The sequence below is a fragment of the Hyperoodon ampullatus genome (genome assembly GCF_949752795.1).
Source record: "Hyperoodon ampullatus genome assembly, chromosome: 9".
NCBI lineage: Eukaryota > Metazoa > Chordata > Mammalia > Artiodactyla > Ziphiidae > Hyperoodon > Hyperoodon ampullatus.
In genome coordinates, this window is record NC_136922.1 from 2,704,727 (window position 1) to 2,724,783 (window position 20,057).

The 20,057-nt window shown below is 36.3% G+C and overlaps 1 protein-coding gene across 1 annotated transcript in view; it reads left to right on the plus strand.

Moving 5' to 3' along the window:
• The window catches only part of ZPBP (zona pellucida binding protein), a gene marked incomplete at both ends in the record, with an annotated part of 85,387 nt that overhangs the window by 19,320 nt on the left and 46,010 nt on the right, over positions 1-20,057 (plus strand). The window contains 2 exons of the mRNA XM_079712001.1: positions 24-173; positions 13,869-14,087. Of these exons, the coding sequence (XP_079568127.1) occupies positions 24-173; positions 13,869-14,087 (369 nt within the window). The remainder of the gene's footprint in view (positions 1-23; positions 174-13,868; positions 14,088-20,057) is intronic.

Below are 20,057 nucleotides of genomic sequence, written 5' to 3' on the forward strand. Positions count from 1 at the left end.
ACTGTATCTTATTCCTCTATTAGGAAACAGCAGTGCACAAGTGACCTCCACAGGAAGCCTTGTATTCCAGAACTTCAAGGAGAGCATGAGTGGGGTTTACACGTGTTTTCTGGAGTATAAACCTACTGTGGAAGAAGTCGTTAAAAATCTCCAACTGAAATATGTTGTATATGGTAAGAAGGGATTTTGGTTGTATTTTAACGTTTCTTAATGTTTTCAAATATTTACATATTTTAACAGGTTTGTTTTAAAGGGATTTTGTTATGTTTAGTCTCTCTTAATTAAAGAAAAATTTCTGCCTGCCTGTATTTTGTGAAGTGCTTTGTAAGGGGTTAGGGGTAAGGGCAGATCATTTTTCTTCAGGGGAATGTTGACATGTACAGATCAACTTAAGACAGTGCATAAAAACGGGGTGGTATGGAAATCGTGTTTTCAGAGAATAAACATGATATTGTACTCCGTACTGCTTTTAAATTCTGAGTATCCTCTTGATGGTGCACTGCCATCCCCATGAACAGGAGCATGAATTGCCACTGTATTACAACCCCTTTCCAAAAGTAGCTTGATATGTTGAGGTCTGAGACTGGAGAGGTGAGTTGGTCATGGAGTGGCCAGGAGAACAGCCTGAGTGAAAATTCCATCTCACGGCTGGGACCCACGCATGGAGACAGTCAGGGTCCTCAAGGCTGTCCGTGTCTCACCTCCAGAGCTTCTGAATATGTTACCCTACAGTAGCAGGTTTTGCAGGTGTAATTAAGATCTTGAGAAGGGGAGACTCTCCTGAATTACTAGCGTGGGCCCAGTGCAGTCACAGGGGTCCTTAAAGAGGAAGGCAGGACAGCCAAAGGCAGATAAAGGAGACGTGGCAGTGAAAGGAGAGGGTGGGGTAGGCGCCACAAGCCAAGGAGGTGGCAGGTCTCTGGAGCCTGGCACTTCCAGAGCGAATGTACCTTGATTCCAGCTTTGCAAGACTCACTTTGGACGTCTGATCTCCACAACTGTGAGATAATACATTTGTGTTATTTTAAGCCACGAGGTTTGTGGCTTAAGATGTTAATATACCATTGGAAGCAATAGGAAGCTCATGCAGCATTGTTTTCACAGCTGGGATGCAGAACAAATGGCAGAATTATTAATGGTTTACTGATCATTTTTATACACTAAAAAACGGTGCTCCATATATCCAAAGAAAGACGTAATTGTCATGAGAAATTATATTAACTTTGTTAGGCAAATAATTTGTTTATACTTTGTAATCAGTCACACTTCATTTCTGTTACGTAGTTTTTCCTGTAATATATGATATGTGTTATTTAGTATAGTTTATATAGTTTATAACAAATATACTTTGAAATCTCTCATAGGGGTATATTCACATAAGCTAACACGTGTAACAGTGCCTAAAATGAATGCTGGTTTATAGTAATGAAAATGATAGCTAATATTCACCAAGCATTTATGCTGTGTTTTTACATGTAGTTATAATAATAACAGCAAAACACATATATTGCTTATTTTTGCAAGGCTTTTTTTTGAAGTGCTTTATTTATATTCAACTTATTTAATTCTCACAACAAACCTGTACAGTAGGTACTGCAATTTTCGTTAGAATGTGGTTTCAATCTAGGGACTTGAATCTAGGAACTCTCATTCTAGAGTCAGTATTTTTATCTCTCTTGATATCCTACTGTGCCTCACTGTTATACCAGTGGCAGCAGGATGACACATCATTTAATAAACTGATTTTGGAGACCTGCTACTTTTGTGCTTAGAAAAGTCATGCAAGCCATTCTGTTTCACTCTAAGGATCCACTTTTGTCTTTCCAGTGCCACATGGTATTCCAGATTTTGCTTGCGCATTCCTCAGTTGATGATCGTTTCACGTGTTTCGGATTTTCCCTGCCGCAAACAGCAGTGCGTGGAGCCTTGAAAGAAGTCCTTCAGGCTCTTCCTCCCCAAGTCCCTCTGTGCGTGTCTCTGTGTGTGAGTCCCTCGCTCATCGATCTGTGTGTAAACACACACACACACTAGTATTCTTGTATTATAGATGTTAAATTGTTAGTATTCTGCTGAGGTGATTCTGTAAGGTAATATCTTCTACAGGGTTTTCACAGTGTTATGTTATTTTGATAATTCTGCTAGTTGCCTTGCAAAGAGTGTACAGTTTGTATCCCCGCCACAGTACACGAGAACCTCATTACCTAAAATGCCCTTAGTATACTGTATCTTGAATTATTGCCAATGTAATAGGTTAATAATGGCATTTCATGGCTTTAGTGTTTATTTTTTGGTCATTGATGAGGTTTTTTGAGTTTTGCTATTTGCGAGGGCTTTTGCTTTTGTTGCTTTTACTTTTGGTGTTGGATTAAAAAATTTATCTCTAAGACAGTAAGTCAAAGAGCTTACTGCTTGTGTTTTCTGCTAGAAGTTTTATGGTTTTGGGTCTTACATTCAAGTCTTTAATCAATTTTGAGTTGATTTTTGTGCATGATGTAAGACAGTGGTTACATTCTTTTGAATGTGGCTGGCCAGTTTTCCCAACACCATTTACTGAAGAGACTGTCTATTCCCCATTGTATATTTTTGGCTCCTTTGTTGTAAATTAATTGACCATATATGTATGGGTTTATTTCTGGGCTCTCTGTATGTTACGTTGATCTGTGTGTCTGGTTGTATGCCAATACCACATTGTGTTAATTACTGTAGCTTTGTAATATAGCTTGAAATCAGGGAGCATGATGCCTCCAGCTTTGTTCTTTTTTCTCAAGATTGCTTTGGCTATTTGTGGTCTTTTGTGGTTCCATACAAATTTCTGAGAGTTTTATTTCTGTGAAAAATGCCATTGGAATTTTGATAGTGATTGCATTGGAGCTGTAGATTGCTTTGTGTAGTATTTAACATTTTAACAATATTAATTCTTCCAATCCATGAGCACAGAATATCTTTCCATTTATTTGTTTCTTCTTCAATTTCTTTTCTTAATGTCTTATAGTTTCCAGTACTTTTACAGAGCCAGAGTTTTTAATTCAATGAAGTCTGATTTATCAAATTTGCTTATTAGTCATGCTTTTGTTGTCAAGTCAAAGAATTCTTTGCCTCCGCATGCCGCGGAGTGGCTGGGCCCGTGAGCCATGGCCTCTGAGCCTGCGCGTCCGGAGCCTGTGCTCTGCAGTGGGAGAGGCCACAGCAGTGAGAGGCCCACGTACTGAAAAAAAAAAAAAAGAAGAAGAAGAATTCTTTGCCTAGCCATAGGCAAAGATTTTCTCCTTTTTTGGTGATAGTTTTGCTTAACATGATGCAGTATCAGTTAATTTTTGTGTAAGGTGTGAGGTTTAATAATTTTCATTAGGATTTCCAATTACTCCAGCATGATTTCTTGAAGTGTTTTTGTACCTTTGTCAACAGTAAGTTGAGAATATTTGTGTGGGTCTATTTCTGGGTTTTCTAATTTCTTCCACTGATCTATGGGGTTTGTTCCCCTGCCAGTGCCGCTGTGTGGATCACTGTAACTATGTAGAAACCCTCAGTACCAGGTAGAGTGATTCCTTCCACTATTCTTTATCAAAATGTTTTTCTTTTTTAGGGCACACCCCTTTCCTTATATATTTTAGAATAATCCTATACGTATCTACAGCGTATGCTGCTGGAATTTTGATGGGAATTGCATTCAATCTATAGATAAATTTGGGGGATGTTTGCGATCTCTCTCTGTCTTTTTTTTGGCCATGCCGTGAGGCATGTGAGATCTTAGTTCCCTGACCAGGGATCAAACCTGTGCCCCCTGCAGTGGAAGCGCTAACCACTGGACTGCCAGGGAATTCCCTCTTTCATCTCTATATACATGCTTTCTTAAGTGTATACCTAAGTATGTTATTTTGGGCTTTTTTTTCACAACTGTAAATGATGTTAGGTTTCAAATTTTGGATTCCACAGGTTTATTGCTAATATATAGAAAAACGATTTATAAAAAATAAGAAAAAAACACTTTCTTTGCTCATCCATAAGAAGCAACTCCTCATTTATTCAAGTTTTATCATGAGATTGCAGCAATTCAGTCACATATTCAAGTTCTACTTATAATTCTGTGAAAATACCGAAATATGATACAAAGACACAAAGTGAGCAAATGCTGAAGAAAAAAATGGCACTGACAGACTTGCTTAACGCAGTGTTGCCACAAACCTTCAATTTGTAAGAAATTCAATATCTGCTAAGCACAGTAATGTGGAGCACAACAAAACGATACATACTGTAAAAAAAAGTGGTTTATTATTTATGTCTTGATCTAGAATTTTTTAAAAATGTTTGTAGATTCTTTGTGAGACTGTCATGTCATATGCACATAGGGACAGTTTTGTTTCTTTCTTTTCAATCATATGCCTCTTATTTTTCTTTTTTTATTGGGGACACTAGGGCTTCTGGTACTGTGTTGAATAAGAATGGCGAGAGCAGATATCCTTGCCTTCTTTGTAATATTAGGGGGACTCATCCAGTCTTTTACTATTAAATGTGGTGTTAGATTGGTTTTTACATAGATGCCTTTTATTAGGTTGAGGAAGTTTCCTTCCATTCCAAGTTTGTTGATTTTTAATTTTTTAATGTTAAAGGATGTTGGATTTTGTCAAGTGTTTCTTCTGCATTAATTGAGATAATCATGTATTTTTTATTTTGTGTTTTATTGATATGGTATATTGCATTCATTGATTTTCAAGTGTTGAACCAAGCTTGGTTCCTGGGATAAAATCCCACTAGGTCATGATGTATAATGCTTTCTGTATACTGATAGATTCATTTTGCTGGAACGTTGTTGAGAATTTTTGCATCTATATTTGTATGAGGTATTGGTCTGTAGTTCTGTTTTCTTGTGATATCATTTTTATCTGGTTTTGCTTTCATGATAATACTGAGTATGACTTGGGAATTTTTTCTTTCTCTTCTGACTTTGGAAGAGTTCATTAAGAATTGTTAATATTTCTTTAAATGTTTGGTAGAATTCATGAGTGAAAACATCTGAGTTTGGGTTTTTCTTCCTGGATAGTTGTTTTTTCTGATTACTAATTTAATCTCTTTGCTTGGTATAGCTCTATTCATATAGTCTATTTTTTCTTGAGTCAGTTTCAGTAGTGTATGTCTTTTAGAGATTTTTCTATTTCATCTAAGTTATCTAATTTATTGGCATACAGGTTTTTATAGTATCCCTTTGTAATTCTTTTTATTTCTGTAAGGTCGGTAATACTGCCTCCTTTTTTATTGATGATTTTGTTAATTTGAGTCCTCTCTTTTTTTCTTGGTCACTCTAGCTAAAGATTTATAAATTTTGTTGATATCTTCAAATAACTATGTTTTTGTTTCATTGATTCTATTGTTTTTCTATTTTCTATGTCATTTATCTCTGCTCTAAATTTTTTTTTTTTTTTTGAGGTATGCGGGCCTCTCACTGCTGTGGCCTCCCCCGTTGTGGAGCACAGGCTCCGGACGCGCAGTGCAGTCTCAGCAGCCATGGCTCACGGGCCCGTGGCATGTGGGATCTTCCCGGACCGGGTCATGAACCCATGTCCCCTGCATCAGCAGGCGGACTCTCATCCACTGCACCACCAGGGAAGCTCCTGCTCTAATTTTTATTATTTCTTTCCCTCTGCTTGATTTAAGATTAGTTTGCTCTTTCTTCCCTAGTGTCATAAGGTAAAAGTTTCAATTATTGATTAGAGATCACATTATATTTTATATATATATAATTTTGTATATATAATTTCTCACAATGTACTGCTTTAGCTGCATTCCATAGGTTATGTTTTTTTTTCAATTTATATCAAGTCTTTCTTCTAACTTCTCTTTTGATTTCTTCTTTGACACATTGGTTACTTAGAATTATGTTGTTTAATTTCCACACATTTGTGAGTTTTTCAAATTTTTCTCTTACTCTAATTTTATTACATTGTGGTCAGAGAAAATACTTTGTATTATTTCAGTCCTTTAAAATTTATTGTGATTTGTGGCTTAAAATAGTCTCCATCCTTGAGAATGTGCCAGAGCACTTGAGAAGAATGTATATTCTGCTGCTGCCAGGTGGAGAGGTATGTAGATATCTTTTAGGTATATTTGGTTTCGGCATTATTCAAGTCTTCTGTTTCCTTGTTGATCTTCTGCCTAGTTGTTTCATTCATTATTGGAAGTCTCCAAGCAATATTTTGAATTGTTTTTATCATTATTTAATGATATAATCATCATATAATCAAAATGATTATTTCTTTTATCATTTCTGTCAGTTTTTACTTCATTTTGGTGCTTTGTTCTTAGGTGTGTGTATGTTTATAATTGTTCTCTCTTCCTGATAGGTTGTCTTTTTTTAATTATAAAAATGTTACCCTTTAGCTATAGTAGCATTTTTTGGTTGTTTTAAAGTTTACTTTGCCTGATAATTGAATAGCCATTCCTATTTTCTTGTGATTGCTGTATACAGGATGTATTATTTTGCACCCCATCGCTTTCAGTCTATTTGTATCTTTGCATGTAAAATGTGTCTCATGTAGACACTAAATAGTTCATTGCTTTTTAAATCCAATTTCATAGTCTCTGCTTTTGATTAGATAATTTAATCCATTCACATTTAATGTTATTATTTATATAAGTGGATATACTCTATCATTTTATTTTATATTTCCCTGTCTCATGTGTTCTTCTATTTCTCATTGTCTTGTGAATTAAGTGAATATTTTCTAATGTAGCATTTTAATTACTTTAATGATTTTTTACTATATATTTTTGAGTCATTTCCTTATTGATTGCTCTAGACGTTACCACATATATCTTAACCTATCAGAATCAGCTTGACATCTTTACAAACTTAATTCTGGTGAGATATAGAAACCTTAGTCTTATGTAGATCTATTCCTTTTCCATGCTTTTTGTGGTATTAATATTATACATATTACACCTGTAAATGTTACAAAACTAACAATACATTTTTATAATTATTATTTTGTGTAACTTTATGTATTTTAGAGAAGCTGAAATTAGGAGAGCAAGTGTATATTTATAGATTTTGTTACATTAGCCTTCTTGTTTATCATTTTTTATTTTCTTTAATTGTTTGCCTTTTTTCAAGTTTCCATCTATAGTCATTTCCTTAGTCTAGTACAGCTTTGCTCCCACCCACCTCCATTGTACTCCTATTGGAAAATATATATTTATGTGTGGTCCCAGTGATACATCATATACAAATTCTTTTATACAATTGCTTTTTAAATCAGTAAAGAGGAAAGAAAGAAGAAATATGCACTTATTCTGTCTATATAATTACATACTTTACTGGAGTGCTTTCTTTTTTTGTGTGGATTCAGATTATTGACTGAGGTCATGTTCTGTCAGTCTTGTTAAAAAACAAAATTCAAGAAAATTTGAAGATCTAATTAGCTTTATTAGGCAATTCATGAATCGGGGAGCATCCCATCTAGCAACTAGAAGGTGGCTCTGAGGGGTTGTATGAAATGGGAGTTTTTGTAGGCAGAAGGATGGAGCAAGGGAGCTATTAGCAAAAGAAAAGAAAGGATTATTTTTAGACTAGGCCCTCTTTTCTTGAGGGCGTGGGGAAGGGAGTGGCAGAGGTTTTGGTTTTATCATGCAGGTTGCTTCTTCTTCCTCTGGGGACTGGAGGAGTCCTGTGTGATAGATTACTTTACTGTTAGGCTAGAAAATTCCAGGCTGGTTGATTACATTTCTGGGAGAGGTTCAAACTGCCATTCAATTAGATATTAAGTGTAGTTTTGGTGTCTTGAGGTTTAGCACATGTGATATAATTTTGGGCCTGTGGTTTTCTTTTTAACAGTCTGAAAAACTTTTAGCTGATTCTTTATTCTGTCAGGTCAGATCTACTGTTGAGTTTCTTATTGTGTTTTTCCTTTCAGTGTTTTTCCTTTTTACCTGCAGAATTTCCACTTGATTCTTTTTTTTTTTTTTTTTTTTGCGGTACGCGGGCCTCTCACTGTTGTGGCCTCTCCCGTTACGGAGCACAGGCTCTGGACGTGCAGGCTCAGCGGCCATGGCTCACGGGCCCAGCCACTCCGCAGCATGTGGGATCCTCCCAGACTGGGGCGCGAACCCGTGTCCCCTGCATCGGCAGGCGGACTCTCAACCACTGCGCCACCAGGGAAGCCCTTGATTCTTTTTCTTATAATTTTTTATAGATAGTTTTTATTTGATATTATTAAAGTACCTCCCTTCATTAATCATGATTTTCTTTTGTTATTTTAACACATTTATATGAATGCTTTGAAGTCTTTAGTTTTTAATATTTATCTATCAAAGTGACCACATCTGGTCAGTCTGAAACAGGCAGTTTCTGCTTCCTAGTTTTTTCCAGTGTATGGGTCATACTTTCCTGTTTCGTTGCATGTCTCATAAATTTGTTTGGAAACTGGACTTTTTAGATAATGTATTGTAGCAACTCTGGGTACTGGTCCATTTCCTTCCCCCACCCTCCAGATTTGTCATAATTTTATCCTGTTTATTTGTTTAGCAACTGGCTAGATTATTTCAGTGAGGTTCACTCCCCCTACCACCATAGTGTGAGGCCTCCAAAGTCTGTCCTAGGAAGGTGCCCCTTGGGTGTACCCATAGAGATTTCATGTATCTGTTGTTTTTAACAATGCCCTGAGTCATAAATTCCTCTAAAACCGATCCAGTTCAGTTTAGGTTCCCCAGGTCTGTTTGAGATTTGTTCTGACCTCAGGATTGCTTCTTCCAGCTGACTCCTCCTGTGTTGCTCTCTGACAAACTAGGCTGCCGACAGTTTTGCCTTCTCCCAGTTGTCTTTCCCCACATTGCCAGTGTTTTTGAAAGTGCCCTGAGGTTTGAGCTTCCCCGCAGTTTATCACAAGGACGTCCGTTCCTTTGAGAAGAGATTCTGAGCTCTCTGTTCTACAGCCTGCTGCTCCTCCCCGGCAGATTCTCTGAGCCAGCGCTCTGGAGCTGGGTCTGGGGACCGTGGTGTGCTTCTCTGTGAGTGACACACTGCTTTAGGAACTTAGCGTCTGTTGGAGGGGGTAGCCGCAGCAGCCCCGGGTCTCCACAGCATGTTTCTCCGGGTGTGGACACTTCACACGACGAGCTGGACAAGGCTGATGGGCTCCCATTGTTTTCAGAGTTGCTGTCGCCAGGTTGGAGCCTCCGCCTCACCAAGTGGGGGTGGTGGACGGAGGGAGCCGCACCCCTCAGCCGTACACACCCACAGCTTCCCTTTAGCACCGGGTAGCTCTGGTCTGCATGAGAGCGGCTGACCTCCTGTCCCCCCTGGGGGAGGGGGAGCCTTGTGCCCTTGTCTGCCCCAGTCTGGAGTGGAGTTTCCATCTAGCTTGGATTTGCTTGACTCCTTCATGATCTCTAAAAACCTGTCCTCTTAACTACTTATTTCTGGAATACCAATTCAACGTATTTGTTAGGGCTCCTTAATTTATCATCCATATCTTTTCACTTGTCTTTCACATATATACACATCTTTAAATGTGTTTTAGGTACCATTGTCCAATTTATCAAACCTCTCTTCAGTGGTGTGAAGTCTGCAAGTTTAGCTAGTCTTTTCACTTTCTGTTTTAACTTTGGTGCCGTTTTTCTATTTCAATGACTGTACTTTCCATCCGCAGTATTTCCAGTTGGATCTTTTTCTTTAAAATCTCCACTTGTTCTTTAGTCATATGTACCGGTTTTTGTTTTATAATTTCCTATTCTTAATTTATGACTTTCTTTAATATTTTGAGATATATATATCCTTTATGTTTAAATTTTCATAATATGTATGAAAACTTGTTCGTACCTATATCCCTCACAAAAATAGGTGTTATTGCTCTTTTATTTGTATAGGGATATAAAATGTTATGCCACTGTTGTGATTGCATTTTCCTTAGTACTAGCATCTCTGAGCATCTTTTTCTGTGCTTATTATTCCTTTTGAGATTTTCTATTCATATTTTTTACCTGTTTTACTAAGTTATCGTGTTCTTGCCAATTTCTAGTAAGTTCAAATACTCTAACTCTGAGTATAGATCAGTAGTTTTCAAATAGTAATCTATGGACTCCTTGGAGTCCCTGAGTCCCTTTCAAGGGGTCAGTAAGGTGAAAACTGTTTTTGTAATTATACAATGATATTATTTACTGTTTTAACTGTGTTGAGATTTACAGTTGCAGTGGGTAAGCTACTGTTAAACAGTCATCCACAATTATGCAAAAAAGCTGTTAAAATGTTTCTTTCTAACCAACTACATATCTCTATGAGGCAATAAACCAACACATCATATGTCATTGAATGCACAAGTAAGTATAAGAATCCAGCTGACGTCTATTAAGCAGACCTTTTTTTTTTTTTTTTTTAAGAAGATGTTGGGGGTAGGAGTTTAGGAGTTTATTAATTAATTAATTTATTTTTGCTGTGTTGGGTCTTCGTTTCTGTGCGAGGGCTTTCTCTAGTTGTGGCAAGCGGGGTCCACTCTTCATCGCGGTGCGCGGGCCTCTCACTATTGCGGCCTCTATTGCTGCGGAGCACAGGCTCCAGACGTGCAGGCTCAGTAGTTGTGGCTCACGGGCCTAGTTACTCCACGGCATGTGGGATCCTCCCAGACCAGGGCTCGAACCCGTGTCCCCTGCATTGGCAGGTGGATTCTCAACCGCTGCGCCACCAGGGAAGCCCTATTAAGCAGACCTTAAAGAGCTTTTCAAAATATAAAACCATACTACTGTTCTCACTGATTCTTTTTGAAAAGTGTTATTGTACCTAAAAGTGTTTTTTTTATGTTACTGCCTGATGAGTTTCTATCATTTTAAAATGAATTAATAAACATTTAAAAAGTTTTTCAGTTTGAATTTTTTGTATCATAAATACTGGTAGATATAACCTACATAAAAGTTCTTTGGTGGTCCTTAGTGATTTTTAAGAATGTAAAGAGATCTGGAGACCAAAACTTTTGAGAACAGCTGCTGTAGATGTTTATATCATTTTTTTTTTATCATTCTCATTTTTCTAGAGCCGTATATATCTTTTTTCTTTTAAAGCTTCTGATTTTCATATGAGGATTTTATTTTTTAAACTGTTGCAGGGATTCCCTGCAAGGACTTGCGGGACTTAGCAGAGTTGTACTCAAGGCTAAGGTGAGGGACACACAGTAGGAATGGCAGGGGGAAGGTCATGGGCAGAGCCAGGTGAAATCCACGTACAGGACTGCTGTACTATCCTTCCTGTGTGAGGTCGCATGGAGCCGCCTCCTTTCCTTAGTGGTGAAAATCCAGTAACCCCTGTGCCGACTCAGCACCCGGGCACTGATTGGGAGCTACTCATGAAGGCTCCCTCTGCCTGACAACGACAGAAGTACCAAACTCCCAGAGGTGCAGGGTTCAGTTCCTCAGGTGGGGAAACAGTTTTATCATATGAGGAGCAATGCCTGTCCATTTAGGGACATACTTACCAGCCAAGGGCCAATCCTGTAGCCAGCCTTCAGCCTGCTGTGTTCTCTTTTATACAACTTGTAAATAACTCATTTACAAGCGGATCCTGAGTTGCTGTGTGTGTAAATGTGTACTTCTCCCAGAGAGAAGAAGCTGTCTTCAGAAAAGGACACTTTTGATAGAGTTTTTGAGGGCATTTTGAAGATATTGTGGCTTATGTTTAGATTTCTTTCTATCAAAGGTAATATAGCATGATACATGCCGGATTTCTGGAAGGAAAAAGGAGTTCTTTTTTAGCCCATGAACCAGAGGAGTGCTTGCTCTGTCTGCAGTCCTTGCTGTGAGCCTTACTGCAGCTTCCAGGTCCATCTGATAAGGTTCACTCTTCTACCTGGTGCTTGTATGTATCACATCACACAGCTTTGATGTGATCAGTCATGATGTAATCAATATAAATCAGTCATTTATCATATGGGAATATATGTATCAGTAAATGCATGATATTGATAGGTTTTTAAGATTTATGTCTCAGTGTGACATTGTTTTTCTGTTTGCTTATTCACAGTTTCATGGACCTTTTTGGTGCGGTGACACAAATCTTTCTTCAGGTTACAGAGTGTTTTCCCTGTTTGTCCCCTGATTAACTTCTCCTTCGTCTGCTCTGTTCTCTCCTGGAACTCCTTCACTTTGACATAGGATATCTGGATCTCTCTTCCTTTTCTCTTCCTTTGCTCTTGTCATTTTGTTTCTAATTTTGATCTATGCTATGTGAGACTTTCATTACTTCATCTCCAAACATATATTTTTAACCTTGTTTTCATTTATTACTTCAATTAATTTTTAAATTTTCAGTATTTGTATTTAAATTTTTTTTCCAGGATGCTTTTTGTATTTACCATCACTTCTCTTCTACAATAGCTTTATAATAGTTTTATGGATATATTTTCTATCTTTACTAGTTAGAATTTTAAAAACTTATTTCTAAATGCTTCCTACATTAATTTTCTTTTATGTTATTTTTCCCTTGCTTTTTCATTTTCATGCTTTTCTTTTTAAAATTATTTATTTATTTTTTGGCTGTGTTGGGTCTTTGTTTCCGTGGGAGGGCTTTCTCTAGTTGTGGCAAGCGGGGGCCACTCTTCATTGCAGTGCACGGGCCTTTCACTGTCATGGCCTCTCTTGTTGTGGGGCACAGGCTCCAGACACGCAGGCTCAGTAGTTGTGGCTCACGGGCCTAGTTGCTCCATGGCATGTGGGATCTTCCCAGAACAGGGCTCGAACCCATGTCCCCTGCACTGGCAGGCAGATTCTCAACCACTGCGCCACCTTCATGCTTTTCTTTAGTGCTTTTGGAATTCCCCAGATTTGGTTAGGAGAATCTGTGGTTTTCATTCATGTTTGTAAATGAATTAGAAGCTGTCTGGTCTCAACCTTGAATACAAAGGCTTATAGTAGATTGGTCTCTGCACTCAAGTTTGGCTTAACTGAGCAGGTAGGAAAGTGAACAGTGGTGGCTGTCACTTTAGTGTGAGTGGAGAGTGTCTCCTCAGCAGGCCCCTTGATTAACAAAAGTAGCAACAGAGCTCCCTGTCTCAGAAGGTAAACTTTTCTGATTTCTAGTACCACAGATTTATCATTTTTATATTTCTTGTGTCATTTCAGTGAGATTTTGAAATGGATAGAAAAAAAAAACTATTCTCAGTTTCAGGTGTTGTAATTGAACTCAATAAAGCTTATAGATAAGTTAGAAACATACTTTTTTTTTTGCCTATTGTTGGCAATTCTATGACTCTCTTTTCTTCTAAGATGTATATTTAAACTTAGGGAAGTCTCATACCTGAGTTTGAGGCAGCATGACATGGTGGTTAAGGGCACAGACTTTGGGCTAGGCTCCTCAGCTAGAGGCTCAGTTTTGATAGCACAGGCATTAGGCATGTGACATAGTATCCCTCAATACATGCTGGATGTGAAGATTATACCAATCTTTAATAATCTTAGGAGATTTAAATGAGTTTCTATTTTTAAAGTGCCTATAACAGCATTTGTCACTTAGTAGCTGCTAGATAAGTGCTTGTTAAATTAAAATATATGTATATATGGCTGTATATAAAAACATATACAGTTCACCTTTGAACAACATGGGTTTGAACTGTGTGGGTTCATTATACATGGATGTTTTCAGTAGCAAATACTGCAGTACCACACGATCCACATCCACACATGCAGAATCCTGGATTTAGAGGAACATGGGTGAGGAGGGCTGACTATAAATTATACGTGGATTTTCAACTGGGGGTGTGGTTGGTGTTCCTAACCCTAACCCTGTGTTGTTCAAGGGTCAGATGTATTCCAAATAATGATTTCTCTTGAATAGCTGAAATATATTTGAATTGCTTAAATAACCATTGCTGTATTGTTCTCTGTTTAATTTTTTGCAGCTTATCGTGAGCCACATTATTATTACCAGTTCACAGCTCGATATCATGCAGCTCCCTGCAATAGTATCTATAATGTTTCTTTTGAGAAGAAACTTCTTCAGATTTTAAGCAAATTGGTTCTTGACCTTTCATGTCAAGTTTTCTTACTGAAGTCTGAATGCCATCGTGTTAAAATGCAAAGAGCTGGTTTGCAAAATGAATTGTTTTTTACATTTTCAGGTAAGTATATGCAATTCCTTAAAGAAAACAAAGTTAGACTGCAAAACTAATCTTAGAGACGTGAGTTACTAGTGGCATTTTTAGAATGTAAATGCTATAGATCTGAATGTTTCATATTCTTTACTTTCACTTCTTAGATCTAATAGCCCCCAAATATATTTCTGCTGATTCATGTACTTAATGAAAAGTTTGGGTTCGCAAATAAACATTGCTATGATAATTAACTATAGAATGGAATTTAGTATGAGGAATATCTATCATGATATTTAACTACAAAGATTTAATTTGTAAAAGCATGTAATTATATAATAAGCTAGGTTAACAGTTCAGACCAGAGGGACTGTTCTAACAGCTTAGTTGCTTTTCCTAACAATGCAGAGCAAAAGCCCAGTATATTCTGGAAAACCAAGAATTGGACTTAATATCTGAAGACTTTAGATTTATAAAGGGCCCGTTTATGAGTGAGCATTTAGGAATACCCATGCATGTGTTCTTAATGGGTCCCAGTGGCAAGAGGACCCCCTCCACTTTTCATCTCAAGTGGTATGTTGCTGTTTCCTTTCTTTCTTCTTTACCCTCTGTCCTTGATTTCTCTACTGTCAGTGTTTGATTACACTTACCCATTTCTCTGATATTCCCTCTCTTTCTTGGCCATCTAGGATTGAATGTTTAGATACAAGTGAGTGGTGCAAAGCTTTCAGAGAAAAGAATAAGAGGTGTTCAACCCCATTTTCACTATCTTTTATCTTCCTTACTTCTTTTCTCTTCTCCAGAAAAACTTTTGAGAGTTGTTCTCCAGCCCCTGAGGCAAATTATGAAAGATAGGCTGAGTCTTTCTTTAGCTCATCAAAGACCCACTGTTAGCATTCATAAGAGTTATGGGGTCTTTGTACCTGGTGTATTGAATAGGTGCTATTAATAGGCATTTAATAGTCTTGAGAAAACCTGAAAGTGTACTTGAACCCATAAGAGAAAAGAGATGATTTTCAATAGAAATTAGTTCACTGTGGGCTTAATTTGCATTTCTCTAATGACTCATGATGTTGAGCATCTTTTCTTGTGCTTATTGACCATTCATATATTTTTTTTGGAGAAAAGTCCATTCAAGTCCTTTGCCCAATTTTGATTTTTTCCCTAGTTTTATTGATATATAATTGACATATAACAATATGTTAGTTCAAAGTGTACAACATAAATATTTGATGTATCTATATATTGCAAAATGTTTACCATAATAAGGTTAAACACATAGATCTTCTCACATAGTTACAATTTATTTATTTCTGCAGTAAGAACTTTTAAAATCTACTCTTCTAGCAACTTTCAAATATATACAATTCAGTATTATTAACTATATTCACCAAGCTCTGTGTTACATCCTGAATTTATTTGTGCCCTTTGTCTTCCTTCATTCATTTCCCTCACCCCCAATCCATGACCCTGGCAATCACCAATCTGTTCTCTTTTTCTGAGTTCAGTTTTTGTAGATTCCACATATAAGTAAGGTCATACAGTATTTGTCTTTCTCTGACTTGTTTCACTTAACAAAATGCCCTCAAGTTTTATCTGTGTTGTTACACATGACAGAATCTCCTTCATTTCTATGGCTGAATAATATTCCTCTGTGTGTGTGTGTGTGTGTGTGTGTGTGCCATATTTTCTTTATCCGTTCATCTGTTGATGGATACTTAGGTTGTTTCTATGTCTTAGCTATGGTAAATGGTGCTTCATTGAACACGTGGGTACAGATATCTCTAAGAGATAGTGATTTCATTTCCTTCAGATGTATATTCAGAAGTGGAATTGCTGGATCATATGGTAGTTCTATTTTTTTTTTTTTTTACCTTTTGAGGAACCTCCCTACTATTTTCCATAGTAGCAATTCATATTCCCACTAAAGGAGCATAAGGGTTACCTTTTTTCCACATCCTTGCTAACACTCATCTCTTGTCTTTTGGATAATCATCATTCTAACAGATGTGGGTGATATCTCATGGTTTTAATTTTCATTTCCGTGATGATTTGTGATGTTGAGCACCTTTTCATTTACCTGTTGGCCATTTGAATAACTTTCGAAGAAAAAATTGTCTATTCAGGTCCTTTTCAATTTTTAATTGGATTATTTGTTTTTTGTTTTTGAATTGTATGAGTTCCTTATATATTTAGGATATTATTGTCTTATCAAATTTATGTGGTTATCAAATATTTTATACCATTCTCTAGGTTGTCTTTTCAGTTTGTTGATTGTTTCTTTGCTGTGAAGAAGCTTTTTTAGTTGTATGTAGTCCCATTTGTTTACTTTTGTTTTCATTGCTTGTGCTTTGGTGTCATATTCATAAAGTCATTGCCAGCACCAGCTTTTCCCTGTGTTTTCTCCTAGTTGTTTTATGGTTTAAGTTTTACATTTAAGTCTTTAATCCATTTTGAGTTAATTTTTGTGAGTGGCATGAGATAGGAGTCTAGTTTCATTCTTTTGCATGTGAATGTCCAGTTTTCCCAGTACCATTTATTGGGGAGACTGTCTGTTCTCAACTGAGTATTCTTGGCTTTCTTGTCAAATATTAGTTGACCTTACATGCATAGGTTTATTTCCTGGATTTTCAGTTCTATTCCATAGGACTATGTGTTTGTTTTTATGCCAGTACCATATTGTTTTGACTACTATACCTTTGTAATATAATTTGAAATTAGAAGTGTGATACTTCCAGCTTTGTTCTTTCTTAGAACTGCACTGATAACTTATTCAGGGTCTTTTGTGATTCCATACAAATTTCAGGATTTTTTTTTCTATTTCTGTAAAAAATACATTGGAATCTTAGTAAAGATTACATTGAATCCGGAGGTTACTTTGGGTTGTATGGATATTTTAACAATATTAATTTCATTCTATTCATGAACATGAGGCATCTCCATTTCTTTGTGTCTTCTTAAGTTTCTTTCATCACTGTCTTGTAATTTTCAGTGTACAGACCTTTTACCTCCTTGTTTAAATTTACTCCTATGTATTTTTTTGTTTTTGATACTATTGTAAGTAAGATTGTTTCTTTATTTCTTTTCAGATAATTTGTTATTATATAGAAATTATACCAAGTTTTGCATGTTGTTTTGTATCCTGAAACTTAACTAAATTCATTTATTAAGTCTAACAGTTTTTTTCTGAAGTCTTTAGGATTTTCTCTATGTAAAATTACATCATATGCAGACAGAGCTAGTTTCACTTCTCCTTGTTTGATTCAGGTGTCTTTTATTTCTTTGTCTTGCCAGACTGCTCTGGATAGAACTTCCAGTACTATGTTATATAGGGGTGGTGAGAGTGGGCATCCTTTCCTTGTTCCTGATCTTAGAGGAAAATCTTTCAACCTTTCATATGGAGTATGATGTTAGCTGTGGACTTGTCATACATGACCATTATTATATTAAGGTAGATTCATTCTGTACCTAATTTGTTGAGAGTTTTATTTTGAATGGAAGTTGAATTTTGTCAGGTACATTTTTGCGTACATTGAGATGACCATGTGGTTTTTATTTTTCATTCTATTAATGTGATGAATCACATTTGTTGATTTGCATATGTTGAACTGTCCTTGCATCTCAGAGATGAATCCCACTTGCTCATGTTGTTTGAGGATTTTTCCTCAAACAACATTTTTTGAGGATTTTTGAGGATTTTTCCATCTATATTCATCAGGAATATTGGCCTATAGTTTTCTTTTCGATTAGTGTCCTTATCTGGCTTTGGTATCAGGCCTTGTAAAATGGTTTGAGCATATTACCTCCTCTTCAGTTTTTTGGAAGTTTGAGAAAGATTGACATTAGTTCTTTAAATATTTGGTAGAATTCATCAGTGAAGCCATCTGGTTCTGGGATTTTTGTGGGGCTGGGGGGAGATTTTTGGTTAATGATTCTATCTCCTTAGTCACTATTGATCTGTTCAAATTTTCTACTTCTTTATGATTCCAGTCTTGGTAGGTTGCATGTTTCTAGGAATTTATCAATTTCTTCTCAGTTGTCCAATTTTTGTTGTATAGTTATTCATAGTAGTCTCTTTGGCTCCTTTGTATTTCTGGTTATCAGAGTAATGTCTCTTCTTTAATTTATAATTTCATGTATTTGGGTCCTCTTTTTTTCTTATTATAGCTAAAGTTGTCAGTTTTATCTTTTCAAAAAACCAAGTTTTGGTTTTGTTTACCATTTCTATTTTTTCCTATTTCATTTATTTCTGCTCTAATGTATTGTTTCCTTTCTTCTGCTAATGTAGGGATTAGTGTGATTTTCTTTTTCTTATTCCTTGAGGTATAATATTACATTTTTTATTTGAGATCTCTTTGCTTTATGTGTACTCATTTTGCTTTTTTCTAAGAATTTTTAAGTTTACCACCTACATTTAGGTCTCAGATTCATTTTGAGTTAATTTTTGTATATGCTGTGAAATATGGATCCAACCTCATACTTTTGAATGTGGATGTACGATTATCCCAACACCAATTTTGAAGAGACTGTTCCTTTCTCTTTGAATTGTCATGGTACTCTTTTTGAAATTTACTTAGCCACAGATATGTGAATTTATTTCTGGGCTGTTAATTCTATTTCATTGCTGTGTATGCCTGTTCTTATGCTAGTCCACAACGTTTTGATCATAAGGTTTTGATAGTAGCTTTGTTTGTAGTAATATTTGAAATTGGGAAGTGGGAGTCCTTAAATTTTGTTCTCCCCTTTTCAACATTGTTTTGGCTATTTGAAGTCAGTTGCAATCCCTTATGTTTTTTTGCACCTGCTTTTCCATTCCTGTTGAACAAGGCCATTGGGGTTTGCATTGAATCTGTAATGTCTCTAATGTTACCTCCTGAACAATACTGTCTCCTAACCGATGAACACAGGATCACTCTCCCTTTATTTAGGACTTTGTCTTAGTCTGTTGGGCTGCTGTAACTAATACCATAGACTAGGTAGCTAATAAACAATGGAAATTTATTTCTCACATTTCTGGAAGCTGTAATTCTGAGGTCACAGTGCCACCATGTTTGGTGAGGGCCCTCTTAAGGGTTACAGACTTTTCATTATGTCCTCACATAGCAGAAGCAGCTAAGGGTTTCTCTGGAGCCTCTTTTGTAAGAGCACCAATCTCATTCATAAAGGCTCTATTCTCATGATCTAAGTACTTCTTAAAGACCCCACCTCCTAATACCATCACATTGGGCATTAGCATTTCAACATAAGAACTCGGGGGTGGGGGGGACATAAAATATTTAGAACACAGCAGACTTCTTTATCTATCAGCAGTGCTTTATTCTTTTCAGTGTATAAGTCTTACACCTCTTGATAAAGTAATTACTACATATGTTATTGTTTTTGATGCTATTGTAAGTGCAATAATTTTCTTTTTCACATTGTTCATCACTAGTGTGTAGAAATTCATTGATTTTTTTGTGTATCTTACATCTTGGTTTAATTAATTAAGAGTTATTTTATGGTGCTTGGAATTTTTAGTATTTTCTACATGGAAGATTATGTCATCTAAGGATAACAATAGTTTTACTTATTTCTTTCCAATTTGGATAACTTTTATCTCTTCTCTATCTATTTTGTGCCAAATTGCTCTTGCTAGAATGTCAATATATTGTTTAGTAGAAATGGAAAAAGTGGACATCCTTGAATTGTTCTTGATCCTAGGGGAAAAGTTTAAGTGTTTCACTATTGAATTTGATATTGGCTGTGTGGGTTTTTCATAAAAGCTCTTTATCAGGGTGAAGCAGTTACTTTCAATTTCTAGTTTATTGATGTGTTTTTTTTTAATCATGAAAGGGTGTTAGCTTTTGTCAAATGTTTCTTTTGTATCAAATGAGATGATCACGTGTTTCTTTTCCCTTCTATGAATGTTGTGCATTGTAATTTTTGATTTCCACATGGTGAACCACACTTGCACTCCTGCAATATATCCCACTTGGTCAGGGTATATATATTTTTTTAGTA